At 45.4% G+C, this 20,145-nt stretch overlaps 2 protein-coding genes across 2 annotated transcripts; one reads left to right on the top strand and one right to left on the bottom strand.

Annotated features, from left to right (window-relative positions):
• The first annotated feature begins 387 nt into the window (after positions 1-387).
• Positions 388-8,903, top strand: LOC102704148 (xylan glycosyltransferase MUCI21-like). Its single transcript, XM_040524219.1, has 4 exons — positions 388-1,030; positions 1,158-1,283; positions 1,394-2,020; positions 7,693-8,903. The coding sequence occupies exons 1-4, from the start codon at positions 769-771 to the stop codon at positions 8,391-8,393; spliced, it is 1,716 nt and encodes a 571-aa protein (XP_040380153.1). The 5' UTR covers positions 388-768; the 3' UTR covers positions 8,394-8,903.
• Positions 8,904-10,522: 1,619 nt separating this feature from the next.
• LOC102703868 (mannosylglycoprotein endo-beta-mannosidase) lies at positions 10,523-18,749 on the bottom strand. Its single transcript, XM_040524059.1, has 11 exons — positions 18,312-18,749; positions 17,999-18,137; positions 16,885-17,112; positions 16,276-16,334; positions 14,816-14,864; positions 14,466-14,696; positions 13,581-13,750; positions 13,295-13,499; positions 12,253-12,921; positions 11,930-12,157; positions 10,523-11,844 (listed from the first exon to the last, which is right to left on the bottom strand). Exons 1-11 carry the CDS (start codon positions 18,488-18,490, stop codon positions 11,041-11,043), a joined length of 2,961 nt encoding a protein of 986 aa, XP_040379993.1. The 5' UTR covers positions 18,491-18,749; the 3' UTR covers positions 10,523-11,040.
• Between the last annotated feature and the right edge of the window lie 1,396 nt (positions 18,750-20,145).

Here is a 20,145-nt window from a genome sequence, read left to right as displayed (position 1 = left end):
GAAGATAGCAAAATCAATATTTGTTACATCACTCGATATACAGTATATTTCTCATCACTTTTGTTAAAGGATAGAGTTGTACTGAGCATAGTTATATCAAAGGCTAGAAGAAAGAGGAAAAAAAATAAATGTACGTTGCATAAGTGTACGTTCCTTCGTGTTTCAGAAAAGAAAAGAAAAAACACGAGCACACGGGCAGTCCCATTTTGAATCCACGCGACATAACGATTTTGACCGCCAGGCGCCAGTAGTGTGCAGTGCGGATTAGCTGCTGACAGCCCACAAGTAATAGCGGGCGAAGGTGAAGAAGGGGGATAATATCAGGGGGAACTCGCGAATTAGTAGCACCCGCGGGCGCACGCACATAATTAGCGTCATCAAATCCACCCCGTCCCCGTTCCCCTTGTCCCTCCCTCCATGTGATTCCTATTTCCTCCCGACCGGATTGTTGTTTCTCCTCCATTTCTTCCCACCTCCCCCCTTCCTCAACTCTCCCTCTCCCTCCTCTGATGTGAGCGTGATCGTGAGCAGCCATTACTACTGCTCGCTCGAATCCCTCCCCCACTCCTCCGCCATTCAGCCGCGAGGAGGCGCTCGGCGCTGTATATATCGCGCGCCCCGATTTGGCACCTGGTGGTGAGGCTGAGGCGGCTGTGTGAATAGGAGGACCAGGGGGCGCGCGTGGCGGCGGCGGTCCGGAGGTTGGCCGGCTGTAGCATGCGGCGGTGAGGGGGGGCAGGCAGGAGAGAGAGATAGATAGAGAGAAGGATGCAGCAGGCGGCGCAGCATCATCAGCATCATCATCACCACCTCAATCCCAAGCCTCCCGTGCCGCGAAGCTCGTCGTGGATCCGGAGGTCCCCGCCGCCGTCGCCGCCGCACAAGAAGCTGTGGGGTGGCGGCGGCGGCGGTGGTGGGAGGAGTAGGTATGTGTGCCGACTCGTGCCGCTGCTCGTGCTCACCGTGTACAGCATCTTCACCGTGGTCCGCATCCCCAGCTCCTCGCTCGTCGTCTCCACCGCCGATTCAGGTACTCCCCCCGCGCTGACCCAGCTCGGCTGCGAGCTCTTCTTGCTTTCGCGGCCGTCGGTTTGTGAGTTGATTGCTTCGCCCCCAACCCCTTTGGGTGCCTTAATGGCGGCTATTCTGCTCCGCAGAGCGCGTGGAGCGGCGGGAGGATGTGGAGGCGTTCAAGACCCACCTGCCGTCTAACCAGAACAACCTCGAGGCCCGCGAGGAGACTCGCTCTCCGGCGTCCCTCCCCTGCTCGGCGCTCATCAACGGTGAGCTAATCGCTTGCTGAGCTGACGCTCTCTTGCCTAGCTCTCTGATTCATGGCGGTTGGGGATGCTAATTGGAGCTTTCCTCTCTGGTCGGTGGAATTGGTGCGCAGGTGAGGCGGGCGACGGGCAAGCGGCGGAGAGCGCGCTGTGCTGTGACCGAAGCCACTACCGGAGCGACGTGTGCTACCTCCGCGGCGACGTGCGCACGGACCCGTCGACATCGTCGGTGCTCCTGTACAACGCGCCACGCGGCAGCGCACCGGAGAAGGTGCGGCCGTACACCCGCAAGTTCGAGGACAGCATCATGAGCACCATCGACGAGGTGACCATCGTGCCGGTGGTGGACGACAACAGCAGCAGCAACGGCACCACCGGCGACGCCGCCGCGAGCGGAGGCAAGGACAGCCTGCGGCGGCGTTGCGACGTGCGGCACCCGCCGGGCGTGCCGGCGGTGGTGTTCTCGACGGGCGGGTACACCGGGAACGTGTACCACGAGTTCAGCGACGGGCTGATCCCGCTCTTCATCACGGCGCAGCGGTTCGCCGGCGAGGTGGTGTTCGTCGTCCTCGAGTACCACTACTGGTGGCTGGGCCGCTACGGCGCCGTCCTGGAGCGCCTCACCAACTACAAGGTGGTCGACTTCCGCTACGACCGCCGCGTCCACTGCTTCTCCGAGATGATCGTCGGCCTCCGCATCCACGGCGAGCTCGTCGTCGACCCCAAGCTCATGCCCAACGGTACGCCCCCGAATCCCACCCAATTCCCCCCACATCCCCATTTCCACATCGCAATCGCCGAGTTCGTTGGATCGCTTTGCGTTGCGACGCCCATTCGGGCCTCTGGTTCGTTAGGAATGTTCCCCCCAATTCACCCCGCGATCCGGTTAGTTTTTCCGTTAGAATTTCGGGATCCACCGGTGGTTGATGGCTCCAGCCCCCGTTTGCTTCAGCAAGAGGGGGTAGTAGTAGGAGTTGCAGCAGCCAAGCACAAGCAGTAAAAAGGCGTGCGATAGTTCGGTGATCGAGAGAATTCGAGATCCGTGCTAAATGCTGGTCGGAGAAATCATTCATTCCTACGCCTCGAGGCGTCGTGCTCGCCTAGTTACCACAGTTAATTAGCCCCGGTTTGTCGTGGCAGGGGCTAATTAATTTGCCGCGAACAGTTAATTTTCCTAGTTACCATTTCCGTTTATTTTTACCCCCAAAGCCGTAGCGGTAGTAGATTGCACGCGACGCCATCCTGTCCGGTGCGTTTCGTCAGCGACCGGGCAGGCCAGGCGCGTGCCCGGCTTCTCTCTCTCTCTCTCTCGCCGGTATAAAAACGGCACCGGGAGTGGGCTGCGCGTGTGCGGCCGGCGGGAGTGGTGGTTCGGTTGTGGGAGGAGAAAAAACGGGGGAAAAGCGACGAACGAGCAAGCTAGCACGATGGGTGGGTTGCGTTGCTGCGGGTCGCGGGAATCTTGCGGCGATCATGAGGCGCGGGCGAGATAATGGCGCAGATTATAGAACGCGGCCCGCCCGTCCGGTGGGTGGATTGGCGAAAAAAAGAGATGGCTTTTGCGAAAGCGCTGCGGGGAAAAGCCGGTTTGTTCCTCACAAATGCGGTTTGCGCGAAGGATGCCGGTGCGCCAACCAATCGGCGTCTCCACCACCGCGTATCGTGCTCTTGTCCCTGCCGTTTTTGTGCTCGAGACTTCTCTTCTTTTCGATTCCTGCAAAAAAAAAAAAAACGAACATAGTATATTACTAGTACTGTTTATAGTATAGACAATTGTTTGTTTTTAGGGGAAGTGAAGGTACTTGCAATGTGCATCACAGCTTCGGTTACATTGGTTTGAATTTTGAAATTAGCCATGCTAATTGGTCGAGTAAGCAGTTGAATCCCAGTTAAGTATATTCCAATAGAGAGATTTGAAATACTTGGGTCAGATTTGGGGCATCGCTTATTTATGGGGTAGGAAACGCAAGAGGGGCTCCACTCACACCAGTGTACCTACCTCCACATCCAGCTTCACAAACCCACCAGTTGGTTGCACGGTCCAATTAAACTTGGCCGACCTTAGTTATTATAGTGTGTTCTTCCATTTATAGCCCAATGAAAATCCATGTACCGCACCGGTACAGTAATAAATAAGAATATAAGATAATCCCAACTGCTGTTACTGTAGCGGATCTTGTGCTGGCCGCAGTAAACCGCACTGTCCCCTGCATTATAAATCACACAATTACAGCACGTTACTCCTGCAGAGGGAGTGGGGGCGGGGGGGATTAGTGTATTGATTTGGCCTGGCATAGCAAGAACAGAACTGGAGATGCTGCATGTGCGTGGAATTGTTTTGATCTCGACCAAGCTTGTAGGGGCGAGCCGTGCCTCCGTGCAGAGAATCGGCTCACCCCCGCTACATGTCGGAGGCAAGCCGTACTTCCTATATCTCAGAAAATTACAACTGGGTCCCTCCCTAGGCGCGTGTGTTTTTGTTAATCAAAGTGTGGATTAAAATAAAACAATGGTCAGGGTATTAGTTAATCGTGATGCGTTGTGTTGATGTTACAAAGTTTTTTTAAAAAAAATTACGTCCGTATGCTGCCCCATCTTTGAATACCTGTCCAGGGTTAGGATCCCCAGTTTTTATATATGCCTGTCTGTCAGTTGTAGTGAAGCTTCACAGCATGAGCCCGGCACAGCAACGGCATCTCTTTCTTTTCTCCATCACCTTTGTGATTGGAACGGCATTGAGGGGAATCCTTGCCTTCCATTTTCTGCAGCCAAGACACTGTGCTAGTGTGCTACAGCCTCATGAAGATAGAGTAGCCATTAATTCAAAATTTTTGGTTTTTAGTACTAGATTGCACGTAATATCTAGTCGATGAGCACGGCAATGATGTGTACAGTGCTCTGAATTGTTTCCATGCGTCATAATATCTTTGATTATGATATATAATAATAAAGCAATTCTTGGTACCTACTCAAGTACTATAAAAATGCTCATAATAATATCTTGCAGAGAAACCAGTGAACACCATTTCACATGAAAACTAAAGTTTGTCCACACTAACAATGGTTGTAGTTGCCTGGGAATCCATAGCATATATTCTCTATCATAGATTTTGCAATTTCTTTTCATAAGACAATAGAGAAGGGGAGCCTAAAGTGATAAGAAGATATTGTCAAAAATTTGGGTTTGACTAGGACATGTAGGGACTTGGAGGCGCCGGCCCTTGCTGGTGGCTATCTGTAACGACCGCGCATACAGAATGCTGTGGTGTCCTAATCAGCTGAGTGGATTAGTTGTTGTTGCTACTAACGATTCGAGGTGATGTGTAACAACGCATGCAGCTCACCACCGGCTGGTACGACATTACTGTCAAAGCGCAGCATCAACAGGCCCTTATTTTCTACGTGCCTGCTGTGCTGTGTTTCGATCGCTTCTGCCGAGCCTGGCATCGAGGGGATGGTGACCTATCTTGCTGGGACCATGCCATGCCACTCCCTGATGCAAGTAGGGAGATAGAAAGATTCATTGAGAGAGAGAGAGAGAGAGGGAGAGAGAGAGAGTTGGGCGGTTAGCTAACCAAAAACTGCCACGGAAGCAAACGGCCTCCGGGATGCATCAGCCTTTGTTTCGCCCATCAGCGAGGGTAGGATGGGTACGCGATGAGATGCATCTGGTCCGTGGGGTGACGTTTGTGTAGGAAAGATCACGTTTTGGTGTGGACCTTGTTTAAGGTAGCTGCGCTGCTCGCTGGTGCCTGGGCCCCCGTTCATATTCCTGCCCTTTCAGGACTAGTTTATAGACCTAGTTAATTTTAAATTTTATAACTTATTTTTGTATTGTAGAAGATCTAGGTGTTTTTGTGTCATTCTCGTCACTCAGCCTAAGTGCCGCCCTAAAAATTATTTTTCGTTACATCGATTACAAATCTACTAGTTATAAGCCACGTCCAAATAATCTTCAAAACGTACTGCGCCGCTTGCTCTGTCTGGGGAAGCAAACTGCTGTGACACTTGCATCACATGCTATAGATTGTAGTGAAGTTTTATAGTTTTAGATATAACTGTATCTGGAAGTTTAGTAGTAGATGTCACGTGAATTTTCTGGAGCTCACAGTGACAGAATGGGCATTAGGCAAATGGATATGGCATATAGTGATTAAGTTACAACTCTGGTGCACAGTAGGCAATCATTTAGTATGTTTAGTTAATGGAATTGGTCAATACTAGGATGCATAGGATCGTGTACTTCATAATATTGAGGTTGAAAATTCATTGTTTGATATTAACCCCCAAGATAAAAAAAAACGAAATGCGTCACAAGTGAAAGTCATAAGACAAAGCGCATTTGGCTAAAGTAAGCGCACTGCACACATAGTTGAATTGAAAGTTAGTCCATGTGATCTAAGAGTTGAAGTAAAAACGGAATCGATTTAATAACTGTGAACCCCAAAGCAAGGGTTCCTGATTGACCTAAGGGCTAGAACTCTTTAATGAAAGTAGAGCAGGAAGCTTGTGATTACAACTCAAAGATCACTGGACTACCAAAACAAAAGCTCTCAAAAGGAAAATTTTAAAGCTCTAAGAAAAGTGGGGGGAAAGAGGACATGATCAGAGAGTTGAGTGAGGGTTGTAATGATAATGGGTTCAAAGCAGGTGCAAGTTATGGCCATTGTGTCGGTGGGTTTGAGTCGGTACAGTTTGGTGGACACTTTAATAAATTGAAGCATAAAAATGAATTATAACTCTGCACAGTTTATATCCGTGTTTTTTCTGTTTAGATCTCAACGTTTCCCTTTCGCTTACTTAATTAGGGAAGTACTAGTATGAGGTAAGTGTTATTTAGTCCTTTGCACGATTATACTGTTATACGCTGTTTGCTGGCTGCGAATCATCAGGGATTCAGGGCTCAGGGGACAGGGGATGCATTGTAATGAGTTAATCTATGCTAAGGCACATGATAGTTTGGTCATTGGTTCGTTCTGAAAATGAAATGCAAATCATTCAGGACAGTAAATCATGCATGTGCCGAGTGAATTACCATCTACTTGAAAAAAGTTGACACCAAAGTTTAAGCCGCCCCTGGATCTTGCAAAAAAAAAAAAGGTACTCCTAAAGTATTTATCACAACCCTTAAAATACTTGAACAAAAACATCTAGGGTCTATTTGGTTTGGTGGAATTTTGTGAGAATTTAGGAGGAATTGAACCGTGCAAGTTCTTTTAGGAATTGGACAAAGACTAGATCACACCAAACCATCCAAAGACCAGCCTAGCCACCAGATCAGTTGTCCACGCCCGAAGGCTTTCATCAGCCAAAAGCCAAGCCACCACCATCACCAAAAACTTTGAAGCTGTCACACCCAGATCTAGCCTGGTCATCAGGTGGCACTTACAATATGTGATGTACAGTGCAAAGAGATCGCAGCCGGCCTTGGATCCATTCCGGGGCCCCGGACCCAGCCGGCCATCGTCGTGCAGGTTGGAGCATGCAGTGTAGCCTATGGGCGTCCAGGATGGTTGTTGGTCGTCGCGCCCGCCGGACGGAGCCCTAGCTGAGCTAGCCGGGCACGCACGCAAAGGCGTCGTTCGCGTCGGCACGCAGCGAGATTGGAAGCTAGCTGGCTGGCTGGCTTGGCTGGTTGGGTCAAGTGAGGTGAGCGAGCGAGTGATCACTGATCAATCTGGGTGGAGAGCAGTAGGGTTAACGCAATTGGCGGGACCATGCCGCTTGTCCCGCCGCTGGATCGCCGGACCGTCGTTGGCTGCTGTTTTTTTGCACAGTCCGCCACTGATGAAGTGATGATTGATTGCTTTGGAGAGGCTCGTGCTAGGCAGGAACTCAGGATAACAGTACGTATTGAGAAGTTTTGGACCGAAAATTTGTGGGGTCTGGTACTGGTAGGATGTGCTTCTAGTCGACAATTTCGATTTCGTCAAATTTAGTTTATCAAATTTTATCCAACTTTTTCAGGCTCGTCTTTTTGTTTTAAAAGAATAAGCGAAACAAATTCTTAATAGTTAAAAATAATTTATGATAAAACTTTATGTATGAGTTCTTAGCGATCTAAAAACAAAGAATGAAGAATAAATTATGATAAAAAATCTTAAAATTAACTTTAACTTTTAGGTCTAAAATTTAAATTTTTGCTTATAAGCGTAAGCTAAATATGGGGGTTTTAAATTTTTTTCATTTGATATTTCCTAATTGTTTTCTGAAGTTTGCGATAATTAGGAATCCAGAATGTTATTTCATTTCGAAACAATAAACTCTGAATAGGAGTATTTAATGGATCCACGGAATGTGTGAGATTTTAACACGTGATTACTCAGAATTAGCCTTGTTAGGACTCTTATTGATGGTGCTGTAAAAACTAGTGCAACAACTCTAAAGGTTGCGAATTTGCTCGTGGCTGCAGGCAAGGGCATCCAGGATTTCCAGGCGCTGCTCCACCAGGGCTACAGCCGGACGCCGTCGGCGACGGCGGCGGCGCAGCCGCCGGTGCCCCTGGCGCTCGCGCCGCCGTCACGGCCGTGCCTCCGGCCGGACGACCACGCGAAGGTCGCCAAGCCGAAGCTGGTCATCTTCATCCGCAAGCAGAACCGCGTCCTGCTCAACCTGCCCCACATCGTCACCGCCTGCCGCCGCGCCGGGTTCGCGCCGCACGTGATGAACCTGCGCCGCCAGACCCCGCTCCCCGCCATCCACGCCGCGCTCGCCTCCGCCGACGCCATGGTCGCCGTGCACGGCGCGGCGGTGACCCACTTCCTCTTCATGCGCCCCGGTACGGTGCTGCTCCAGATCGTGCCCGTCGGGCTCGACTGGGCCGCCGACGCGTTCTACGGCAAGCCGGCGCAGCAGCTCGGCCTCGAGTACCTCGAGTACAAGGTGGCGCCCGAGGAGAGCTCGCTCGCCGCCGAGTACGGCGTCAACAGCACCGTCGTGCGCGACCCGTCCGTGATCAGCAGCCGCGGGTGGTGGGAGATGAAGAAGGTATACATGGACCGGCAGAACGTCACCGTGAACATCAAGAGGTTCGGCGAGCTGCTCCGGTCGGCGAGGCTGCACCTCAAGAACGCCACCGCGTGCGGCAAGGCCACGACGGCGGCGGCGAGGTAGGCGTGGCTTGTTAAACCAACTTACCAAGCTCTCCGTCGATTAGGTGTTAATTAATCGATCAACCACAGCTGTTAATTTGCCCATGTTTTTTTCTTTATTTCTTTTCTTTCTGATTACTTTTCCATTTCCATTTTTCTGCTCGTTTTTGGTTGGGGCTTTGGGAGGAGAGTATAATTAAGAAGGGTAAAGAAAGGGAGATCCTGTAAATAGAATTGGATTTATTGGTAGGGATCGCCTCCGTGCACGGTGCATTCGTTCGGTTCGTGTTGTTAGGAGGGAGAAGAATAATTTATGGTAGGGGGTCCTCATAAAGCATCTTCTTGGTTAGCCTATACTAGTTGCAAGAGCTTTTTCTTCATTCTTCTGCTTTCTCTCTCTTTCTTTTTTTTTCTTCTTTTCATTCTTTGGGTGCCCTGATGATGTAAGAGCAACATTCTGTAACAAGTGCAATAGAATCCAGACTCCTTTACAGATCATATATGAACTGCCAATTTGGCGTTTCTTCTGATTACAGTGCTATACTATTTGCTACTAGTTGAGTGTTTTAACAATTTTCACTCCAAAGCCTGAAGAAAAAGATACGTGTACTACCAGAAGTACTCCTACAGCACAGTGTCAAAGAGACAGGGAAAGAAAGTAAGTTTTAGATCTGGTTTAGCTTTCAAAATTTTTTTCTAAAGACATCTCATCGAATTTTTAAACATCTAAATAAATTATTAAATATAGATGAACCAAAAAACTAATTACACAGTTATAGAAGAAATCTTGAAATCTTGAGACGAATCTTTTGAGCCTATTAGTCCATGATTAGTTATAAGTGCTACAGTAACCAACATATGCTAATGACCGATTAATTAGGCTTAAAAATTCGTCCCGCGGTTTTCAGGGTTTTCAGGCTAGCCGTGAAATTCTTTTTTCATTCATGTTAAAAACACTTTCTAACATTTGGTCAAATATTTGACGTGATATTTCTTTCAAAAATTTTAATAATCTAGACATCTCCTAAATGCACGAGAGGTCCACTTGGAGTGGACGGTATTTTTTACCGTCGCGGGTTCCGAGGGGCGAGCAGCACGTGGCGCCCATGACTTGTCTTTGGCTCGGACAGCGTGGCCGCCGCGTGTCCCGTGCAGCTGACAGGTGTAGAGCGAGTGCAGCGAGAGAGATGGAATCCGACGATAAATCGCTGTCCTTTTCCCGCTGCACGCCGATACCCGCAGGCAGACGCTGAAAAATGCAGAAACTGTGCAAAGATGCGGTTTTATATGAATGAAGGAAAGATTTGTACAACTAATCTCATGAACGAATATGTTTGTTGATCTGACCATAGTGATATTGCACCAGAAATTCTGGAACAGACTAAGAACCTACCAGTACTAATAAAAACCGACCGTCGGTTTGATGCCAGAGGCCTTTGTCACCGTTTCAAATGACGGATGTGTGTGACGACGACGTGTTTTTGTCTCCGTTTGAATTGGTTATGGGCTATCTGTCGTTAATTAGTGACAAAATCAGCCGTCATTTGAAATGCCCGTCGCTATTTGCGTTGCCATTTGAGTTATTTATTGCTAATAGATTTAAATGGCATACCTTCAAACGGCTAGGAAAAGTTTTAAATTAATATCATCCCAAAATATACACTTATATGATTCTTATTATTGCAATGATTCCGTCGTCAACTAGGCACTTACAAAGGAAACATGGGAAACTTAAAATTCAAAACTTGATTGATACTAACTAAAATATAATTTTAACTAAATATTGGTACTTGCTAAATAATTGGGAAATCTTGATATTTTGAAATGGAGCTATTATGGGGTAGAAGCTATTTTAAACCATAAATAGCGAGAAACCCTCGCCTTGCACGTTGTAATTCTCAGGAGATAAAAAAAGTCCACTTAGGTATCCTGTTGCCTTAATTTAGCGTCTTATTTATATCGCCCATTTAAATGTTTACTGCAACTTATATATTGTTTCCAATAATATTTTCCTCGAAATAATAATCCCTAAGTACAAAATGGTCTTAACGAATTCAATCCTTGCAAAATTTCTCCAATATTCCTTCATTACAAACTTCTTTATTATTTTGAAAAAAAAAATCAATTCTAATTATAAAACAGAGCGTTTGAACCGTAATATCTTAATGTAGAAAAAACATATGGCATTTAATAAGGAGAAATTTTCTAAAAGATAGAGTCATAAATTAATTTTCTCAATTTACATCTTACAACGTCAAATGGAAGAAGTATCTGAGCAGCGGGGACGATATGACTCTCCTGTCCAGATTCAAGGTAAACGGAAGGCAGCAGAAAAGTAGATCAAAATACACATGCAAGCACCATTTGTGTCGCTCCATCTGGATGCAAGGGCCAATGGGCCGTACTACGGTGACCCTCTATTAATTTGGTTCTGGCCCAAACGCTACCTAAGCTGTTGGTTGGCGCCGACACCGTCGACACGCAGGAGCCCGAGGGTCTCTGAGATCGTCCTGATGCGGTGATGGCTACCACAATAATTCACAACCACTGCTCATGCAATGTCACCATTTGAAGTCTATACTATGCCTGCACTTTATTGGAGGGAGCTGTACCACTTGGTTTCTGGGATCTTGTCCTGCTCCCGACATGTCCACATTTTGACAGGCTTGTTAAAGTACTCCTTGCATCGTCACTGCATGGCCCAGATGATAGTTCCAGCCTTTCAGAATGACCCTCGGAGTGGATCCCTGGGGGGCCTCGAACGAGATGTCGATGGCCATCTTCTCCCCAGGTACGAGGGAGAAGTAGTTGTCGGAGTAGTGGACAGGGAGGATTCTTGTGTCCTTGTACATATCTTGGCTGGATGATGCTTCAGATGTGTGCACCGAGAAATGGAGGAAAAACGCGACGCCGGCATCAGCTCCTTTCACCTCCACTGTCCTTGGGTTGTCATCTGACCCTGTGATCCTGAGGCCTCTGCGTAATTTCCCCCACAGACCACTGCCATGTCCATCATGGGTGATTTCTTCTCCGGTTCTGCTGGAACCATTTGCATCGGCTGATTTCATGGTTGATACTGAGTTCGCGTTTTCTGGCTTCTTTGACATGTTCTCTATGGACATTCTAACCGTGTACTCGGAGCCTGTGATGGAAATCTTCGAGTCAATCTTCAGTGGTATCTGTTTCTGCCGATATTGTTCCAACAACTTGTAGTCTTTCCCAGGAAGATGTAGCCAGTAGAAGTTCCTGGAGAGTACCGAGTTGTCTGACAGCTTAAAAAGTTTGAGAAGTAGAAAATAGACAGGCTTTGGGTTCTTCGTCTTAGGATATGCCATCTCCACAATTTGCTTCACTTTTTTGGGAGGCACCACTATTTTCTCAGTAACACTGTAATATGGGGATGTGCCATCCAGATCCCATACTGATATTTCAACAGCCACTTCCGGGAGTTCATCGGCTGTAGTGTTTACCACCTAGAAAAAGAATTGCTTTTTCATGTCTTATAGTAGAATGCATGGAGCGCAGTTGGTTCAAATTTTGTAAGTTGTAGAAATGTACCTCTATGAAGTAACTATCCAAATTCAGTTGTACATGAATTGGTTCAGCAGCACAACGGCAACCATAAAACCCAGCTGTTTGGTCTTGGAGATGATCATAGAATTGTCCTCGTAGCCCAGTCCATGGATTCTGTGTCTTCCAAATTAGAACACCTGTAAACTTTGTCCACATGAAAGAAGTCCATCCTTCTAGAAGTGCTCGGTACTGAACATAATTGACCAATTGTGCCTGAAGGTTAAAAACACAACTTAGAAATGAAACTAAAATACATATGGTGATCAAGCATAAATATCCTGGACAAAAGGATGGTACTCCAAAATTACTTTCTCACAGAAATCATCAAGATCACTTGGATGGCCATACAGTTCAATCTGATCATGGACCCTCCCTGGTTTTGAGTAGGGGATGTACTTGTGGTAATCCCATATTGGATTTGGTACTTCATTTATGTACCCATCGATCCTCTTCTTAAAAATTGGAATGCTCCAACCTTCTGTGGGCATTGTTGCTCTAATTGTTGCAGCAACTGGAACCCCCACAGACCCAACTTCGGGATTAAACCCATATTTATAGAAACTGTTCTTGAAAAAACTGTCTGGATATTGAATCTCATATGGGCCATCAGTAAAGTCGCCTTTCCCATTGGCAAAACCATCCCACATTGATCCTTGAACATAGACCCGAGTGCCATCAAGGTATTTACTTGGGTCAGTTGGGTCTTGTGATATATACTTTCCTGGAATTTTTGTTGTATGGTTACTTACAAACATAGGATGTAGTTTCAGATCATTCTTCAGTGTTTTGTTAATGTCAACTGGTGGGACTTGCTCATTGCCACCAACCCACAGAGCTAGGCTAGCATGATTCCTAAGTAATTTGACAGTATCTCTAGCACATAGAAGGAAGAGATCATGGTCCAAAGGACCGTTTGGATTTGATATTGGAATTCCCCGTCCATCAACATCTCCAGTTATCCAGAATTCCTGCCAAACCTGCACATAATTGTTGATCCTGTAAGTATCATTCAACATGGCACAAACACAAGCGTAATTAAGTGAGGTTCAGGGAAGCATCTAGGTGAACAATCGTCAAGGATTTAACTATAATAAATCCACAATTAAAATATAGAAGAGCATTTAATGCTACATCTGATCTGGTTTACAAATCATTTCAAAACAACGAATTCCAGCAGTGTTAATGATCAGTTTTCTAATCCTAAAAGGACATAGAGAATTATTGATATTGCTTCAAGAAGGCAACAAATATGTACATGAACTTATTACTCTTCATTATGACCCAACATATTGTAACTTGAATGAGGAAATATAAGCAATCAATTGACATGGAAGAGAGACTTAAGCGTACCATCAAACCATAGATATCACAAAAATGATAAAAATCAGGTCTTTCAGCTAATCCACCACCCCAACAGCGAAGCATATTGAAGTTCATATCAGCATGAAACTTGATGTCAGTCATATATCGCTTCCTTGTTAATCGAAGAAGGCCATCTGACAATATCCAGTTCCCTCCTCGGATGAAAACAGGTTCGCCGTTTACCATGAAGATCCTGCAGATGAGTTATTTGGCAATCGCTAGTTTTCATGAGTTCAAGTATTATGTACTAGACTCATAAAAGAATCAATTATACCTCCCACCAGTAGAATCATCAATAGTACTCTCAATCTTACGGAATCCAAAATAATGATTCCATGAGTCGGATTCACCAAATCCATTGACATCAACACCAATCTCAACATTGTATAAGGATTGCTTTCCCATGCCATTTGGCCACCACAGGTTTGGCTTGTAGAAGAACAGCTGAAAATAATACAGAACAGACTTAGCCAATTTATGCATTTGAGGCTTTCTTGCTATATCAGGGCTTCCTGCTGAAACAAAGTATTAAATGAATGACTGCACATGGCAAATGTGTTTACAACAAGCATCATGCGCCATTAAAAAATGGAACTATGCAAAATGGTATTAGATATTTTCCAAGCTAAAGCATTAGTCATGGATTACTTTCTGACCTAACAGAGAAAAAAGGTCCAGCTTAGTGCTACTCTGGCACAAGCTAGTTAGTTGAGAATATGTTCATCGTTTTTGGTAAAATATTTCTGTTAAACACCAAAAATAGGTTTTGATTAGACGGAATTTAACAAATTGGAAAGTGCCAAGATTGCAAACCAAGAAGTACCACAGTTATTCATCAGGTGAATCCCTTCAATGCTCTATAAGAATAAGTAGAATTGCAAAGTTTCTTATTTTCAATTATAAGTTAGTGGGTACTGCGTCTCATTACATAATTGGAATGGAGGAATTTTAAACTGTGCATCATGTTTATTGCTGGATCAGGTAAGCAGTTGACAATAAGATTGTAAACAATTAAATGGTGTGAGCTATCTAGGAAAAATTCATTGCCTGAATACAGTGCATCACAGCTCTGATGAAAAATAAGAAAAATAGCAAAGTAGTGCCTGAGTTAAAAATAAACAAAGTAATATCTGAGTTGCTTAAGAAAAGGGAAACTCACAGGAGGGATCGTGTATTCTAGAACTGAGTTGGGAGGAACTGATATCTCATAACTCTGAAGATGTTCCACCAAGCAAATGTTCTCCTCGAGTTCAGTTGAAACTTGAATTTTCAATGTACAATCTGAAAGCCATGAACTTTTGTTCTCCAACTGAAGTGTACAGTGAAGATATGACCTCTTAAAATCATCATGAAAAGTTGAAACCAGGTGAGGATCTGTTATGCTCACAGGCTGCAAAACATATGTGACACATAAGCACCATCATTGACTCAAGGAATTCACGACAGTACCACTAGAGGACAATAATAACAAAACTACTAACAAAAGAAAGCAGGGACTACAATACTCACCCCAGTAACGGATATTGATACTTCATCCCAGATACCCGTGTTCCGATCCCTACGATGCCAAACAAGAAATATTGATAAATGTTACCGTAGAAAGTTGCTTTTAAGAACCATCAAATTGAGTATAAAAAGGAAAGGGTGAAATTTGCTGCTGCAGAGTAATTGTTTTATTAAATGAATGCGGAGTAATTGTTTCCATCGGCAGCATGATCTAGAAGAAAGTATAGTGAGTAGTAGTTTGAAACAATTAAATCAAAAGTTATATCAAAACAAGACATCAAATGTTGTTTAGCACCTATTAGTAGTCTTCACTATATGGATTATGCTCTTTGCTGAAAACAACAGAAATTATTCTAGAATAGTTTTTCACTCGATCTTGGTGATTATGATCTAAGCTTATCACTGATCAGATCATGCAACTAAGGTTCACACAGGTTAAGTGAGTTGAGAAAAGTTAGGCCTACATATACATTAATGCAAAAGTTATTCAGTCATGTCGAACATAACATACTGCAGCTTCTTTGATAACAAAAAAGTTTATAATAATTATAGAAACATAGGAAGTTGGAAAGTCAGCACAAATGCCTTCCTAAATTTGAACTTTGAAGCCAAACTTCATATACAAATAAAAAATTAAAACTTATACATCAACTGGACAACTACTTCAGTGCATAAGCTAGACACTTCCCAGAAGACACAGCAGCAATTGAACTCTTAAGCATATTCTGTTTACTTCCTGTAATTTTTCGCGCCACATAGACATTTTCAGCCCCTTTTTTCACTTCTGTTTATGCTTATAAGCTAAAATTTGAATTTTCAACCTTAAATTTCGAGTTGATTTTGAGATTTTTTCATCATAGTTTATGTATCAACATTTGCTTTTAAATCGCAAAGATCATGTATATAAAAATTTTATTCACATTATTTTTTATTTGGAAATATGTCGTTTGGCTTTTTCCTTAAAAAAGCCAAACGATGACCCCCTTTGTATCTGAATAGAACTCAGTCTATTAATGGATCTTATTATTATGTTAGACAAATAAAATATACTATCTTTTTATAGCTGGTTCAAGTATAATATTGTGATTGACATACCCAGCCAACCTGTCAACTGGCATGTAAACCTCCCATAAGCTGTCTTGGCAATGAGATATTAAATGAATAATAAAAGAAATAAACATGCTGCATCATGTGTTATGATAGATCACCTAATCCAGTGGAAACACTCCACGTAAGTCAGTTCTAACACCATGTCAGCCAGTTCTAACACCACACTTAAGCATTTGGCATGTTGCAATTTTCACAAATGTAAACGTCTGTCAATTTATTCTCAAATGTGAACACCTATCAATTTGTAAGAGACGGGGTCATAGTTTAACATCAATGTATCAGAAGAAAACTAAATGGAACAAAACAACATGTTTAAAAAATACATAGAAAGCACTAAAGCAGCAGCTACCTACCTTATTGGACATATCCAGTCCCATCCTTCAACATACTGTGTAGCAACATCCTTCCCAATCTGAAACAAACCAATTTTAAAGGTTGGACCATTTATGTCATGAGTTTTCCTTTTTCAGCAGTCATGAAGAGAAATTTATATTAAAAGTCTAAAACAACTACATAGCCATGACTCATCGTTGATACCACGTGAGTCTTGACAATGTTCTTTTAAAGTACACTAGATTGCATGATTTAACTCAGCAAGTCAGTTAGAAAAAAAGTTGACAATGCATTTTGCGTTCCCATTAGCTTTCATCTCTTCCCTGAAAAGAGCATCTTAATAACACATACAAAGAACAAAATACACTGGTCGTCCATTTAACAAGTTGAGCCAAGGTGGAGCTAGTTACGTTAGATATATATTATTTAAGAGACTCATCTCCTTTCTTCAAAACAGAGACTCAATTCCTGTAAAGCTATAAAAATAAATACATAGGTGTAAGTTCAAGCTTTGCTTGAATAAGGGACAAAAGGACCATGCAAATCTTGGTAGTTCTGATGAACTACTCTGCTTTGCTTTCACAGCATTAGAAATACCATTGTAGAGATATCAAGGACATATGACTAACCTCATGATCACCACCCTGACCTCCCTGAGGAGGAATCGCACCAGGATGATCAGGAGGATGAACAAGAACAGCAAGCAGATTTTTACCATCAGGATGAAGAACATCAGTAATATCAAGGGTATGCCTTCGGAACATCCCTTTTGGAAGTACTTCTTTGTGCCCATTTAAATACACTTCTGCTGAATAGTTTATTCCACGAAAGTTTAAACTCACATGCTGGTGTCCTGCCTACAGATGAAACATTACAAAAAGTTCAATATGTCGGCAACTTAGCATAAGGACTACACTCGACTCAGTACAACGCTACAGCATCAGAAAACATCATTCCTGCAAGTCAACTGCCACATAAATTAAGAGCAGTTCCAGTGTTTGACAACAATCATTAAAGCCAATAGTTTGAAAAAGGTAAAAAGCTAGCAGGCTCAATAGTACTGCAGCAGTATCGTTTTTACTGAAGGCTTCAGTGCAGTAGGACCTAAATGCAACGTGGATCAATTGCACAGAGTGTTGTGTTGTATAGTTCAGACAGCTTTGATCGGTTAATCTAAGGAACATTTATTTTCCAATCACCTCGAGTTACAGGAGTATTCGGCCTCGCTTCATTTTTACACAGTTTCTTCTATACCCTATACAAGTGATTTCGCAGAAGGATGAAGTGCAAGGCAATGCTGCAGAGGAAATCCATTGGCACAAACTGTTCATTTCAACAGCAGCCACACTCTTTTCTTGGACGTATCCACTGTGCCCCCACTAAAAGTCTAAACACTGCACGACAACTGTGCTAAATGAATAAGTTAAATGATACCTTGTCTAAGCAACGTAATGCTTTTCAATTGGGGACAGTTATACTGTGCCTAATTAACAACTCACTGTACCACATGCTACACGCATTGCCAAGGAACAGATGAATTAGCAACTGGTGCACCGAAAATCAGTGCGTGACTGCGCACCGGAGCACACATGCTACAAGCATTGGCAATGAACAGATGAATTGACAACTGGTGCACGGAAATTCAGTGCGTGACTGCGCACCGGAGCACACATGCTACCAGCATTGGCAATGGACAGATGAATTGACAACTAGTGCACGGAAATTGAGCGCGTGACTGCGTACCGGAGCACACTGGAAGGTGGTGAAAAACCAGAAGGTGTAGTGCCCCCTGCCGGATTTGGCGATGTCGATGATCGACTCGTTGTTAAGCCCGTAGAAGGGGTCAGGGATCAGCTTGTTCTTCAGCAGCGTCCCCAGCACACTGCATCCCGAAGCAGCATCCAACAGAACGGGGTCAAGCTCGCGCCGGATAAACGAAACCCCGCAAGCATTTTTAATGGCGAAGCACACGCAACAGCAACTGAAGGTAGTATTCTCGCGGGGAAGGAGGAAGGGGGGAGGGGGGGGGGATCGGAGAGGAGAGGAGGAGACGCACGTGCCGGGGACGGCGGCGTGCATCCATGGGGTCGCCGGCTCGGGGTCGGCGGCGGGAGGGTCGGTGGTGGTGAGCTGCTCGCCGGTGAGGGCCACCTCGGTGGAGCGCGCGGCGAGCCAGCCCGTGTCGAGCACCCGCTTCCCCACTTCCGCCGCTGCAGCAGCAGCAGCAGCCGCCATCTCCGGCCCCCGATCGCGTGGACGCCGGCGGCACCCCCGCGATTTCTGGGAGGAGGAGTTCACGCCGCCGATGGCTTGGCCTGGCGGAGTTGGGTGAGCCGCGTGCGGTGGGCGGTTCCGGTTGAGTGCACGCCCACGCCGGCGCCGGGTTTTTGGGCTTGGAAGGTTGCGGGAAGGGGGAGACGCAAGAGTGGAGCGAGTGGGGCAGCGCGTCACGGGGCGTCGCGTCGCGTGGCGTGGCGCGGACGGAGACGGCCGGACGTGGCCGTGGCGCGGGGGCAGCGAGACACGGTTGCATCGTTCGATCATGCGCGATATGGAAGAAATTTTGGTAGGACCGAAGTTCTTCCCTCGTCCAAAGAACGTTGCCTCGTGAAAGACACGAGATATCCAGTCATAAGTAAAAAATAAACCTCTGTCATCTGAGTGTACTAGTACGCAACAAGTGTTAACAACAGACGTAAACTCGGTGACGGCGTGGCCGCAGCAGCGACATCAAGCGCTGACACCGCGGTGACTACGGCAACACGGGGCGCATGGCGGTGGCGCCATGAAGCACCGAGGATCTATTCTTTAAATGTGCTCTGGCATGAGGAGCACTGGAGTCAGCTATGCGTGAGGGACGATGGCGTGAAGCGCAGCTGCGCTTGAGATTTTTTTGTCGAGATGAAGTGATATATTTGTTGATGACAATCTATCAACCATACAAAAAATCAATAGTAGATGCAATCTGTCATCTCACCTTGGTTATCATCGTTGGTGGTAGATTTGGACGTCTTGGCTATCTTCGACGACTACGCTTGCACCATGAGGAGGACGGCTCTGGTGAGGAGAGCTGCCACGACGAGTGTGGCGATGACGAGCCGCCGCGTGGCTTAGGCGAGGAACCGACCATGTCTCACTTCACTAGCATCGGCACCGACATATACAAACAGAAGCAAACAAATAGATTTCTACTCTACGTGTTGGCTAGTGATGTTGGCCACTGGATTTGTTGCCTTATCGTTCTTCATCCATGAAACCACTCGTTTGTCTCCTGCGATGTGCCTATTTGAATTTCCTCACGTTGTGCCGCGCATTCGTGCCCTTCTATCTCTTCACGTGCTATACTCTCATGGTATAATGTCGTACGATTAACGGTTAAGCAATTTTATATTTTTTGATTAAAGATGGACAAATGTCATATAAAGAAGCAACGTCCTTCGTATCGAGGAAGGACTTTTTCTTCCTACCAATATGGGTGTGGTCGTGTGAAACTCTTGGACTGGGCAACCGTGACGGGTGATGGTGTAGATGTGCCACATGCCATCTTGGGATTGGAGCACCGGATTAGATAAATAGTCCGACTACGAGATGCTATGTAACAGTATAAACTAGTCCAACTAGGGAATCCCTTTGTAACAGTATAAATTATGAATTAGATGATACCAGTTGGTACTAGATGATACAAATTGGTATTATCACTGCGAGACAACATAAAGACATGAGCGAGTGTGGGGAAGAGCGACGACAACAGAAGAGCACGGAGTAGCGCGCCAACAAAGGAGCATGGAGTAGCGACGCCATGCACACGGAGGAGCGGCGTTGGAGAGCCGGTGCAAAAAGACTCCTGTCCAGGATAGGAGTCTATTACGTAGTTTTTCTATTAGATAAAT

Source organism: Oryza brachyantha, chromosome 5 (genome assembly GCF_000231095.2).
Source record: "Oryza brachyantha chromosome 5, ObraRS2, whole genome shotgun sequence".
NCBI classification, from domain to species: Eukaryota; Viridiplantae; Streptophyta; class Magnoliopsida; order Poales; family Poaceae; genus Oryza; species Oryza brachyantha.
This window is presented reverse-complemented; position numbering and strand designations above follow the sequence as displayed.

What these genes read in the sequence shown, in the direction of transcription:
- LOC102704148 (XM_040524219.1), top strand. Translation starts at nt 769, where the DNA reads ATGCAGCAGGCGGCGCAGCATCATCAGCATCATCATCACCACCTCAAT. An exon ending in CGTCTCCACCGCCGATTCAG is followed by an intron (nt 1,031 to 1,157) that starts GTACTCCCCCCG and finishes TCTGCTCCGCAG; the next exon opens with AGCGCGTGGAGCGGCGGGAG. An exon ending in CCCCAAGCTCATGCCCAACG is followed by an intron (nt 2,021 to 7,692) that starts GTACGCCCCCGA and finishes TCGTGGCTGCAG; the next exon opens with GCAAGGGCATCCAGGATTTC.
- LOC102703868 (XM_040524059.1), bottom strand. Translation starts at nt 18,490, where the DNA reads ATGGCGGCTGCTGCTGCTGCTGCAGCGGCGGAAGTGGGGAAGCGGGTG. An exon ending in CACGCCGCCGTCCCCGGCAC is followed by an intron (nt 18,138 to 18,311) that starts GTGCGTCTCCTC and finishes TTCGGGATGCAG; the next exon opens with TGTGCTGGGGACGCTGCTGA. An exon ending in TAGAATACACGATCCCTCCT is followed by an intron (nt 13,751 to 14,465) that starts GTGAGTTTCCCT and finishes TATTATTTTCAG; the next exon opens with CTGTTCTTCTACAAGCCAAA.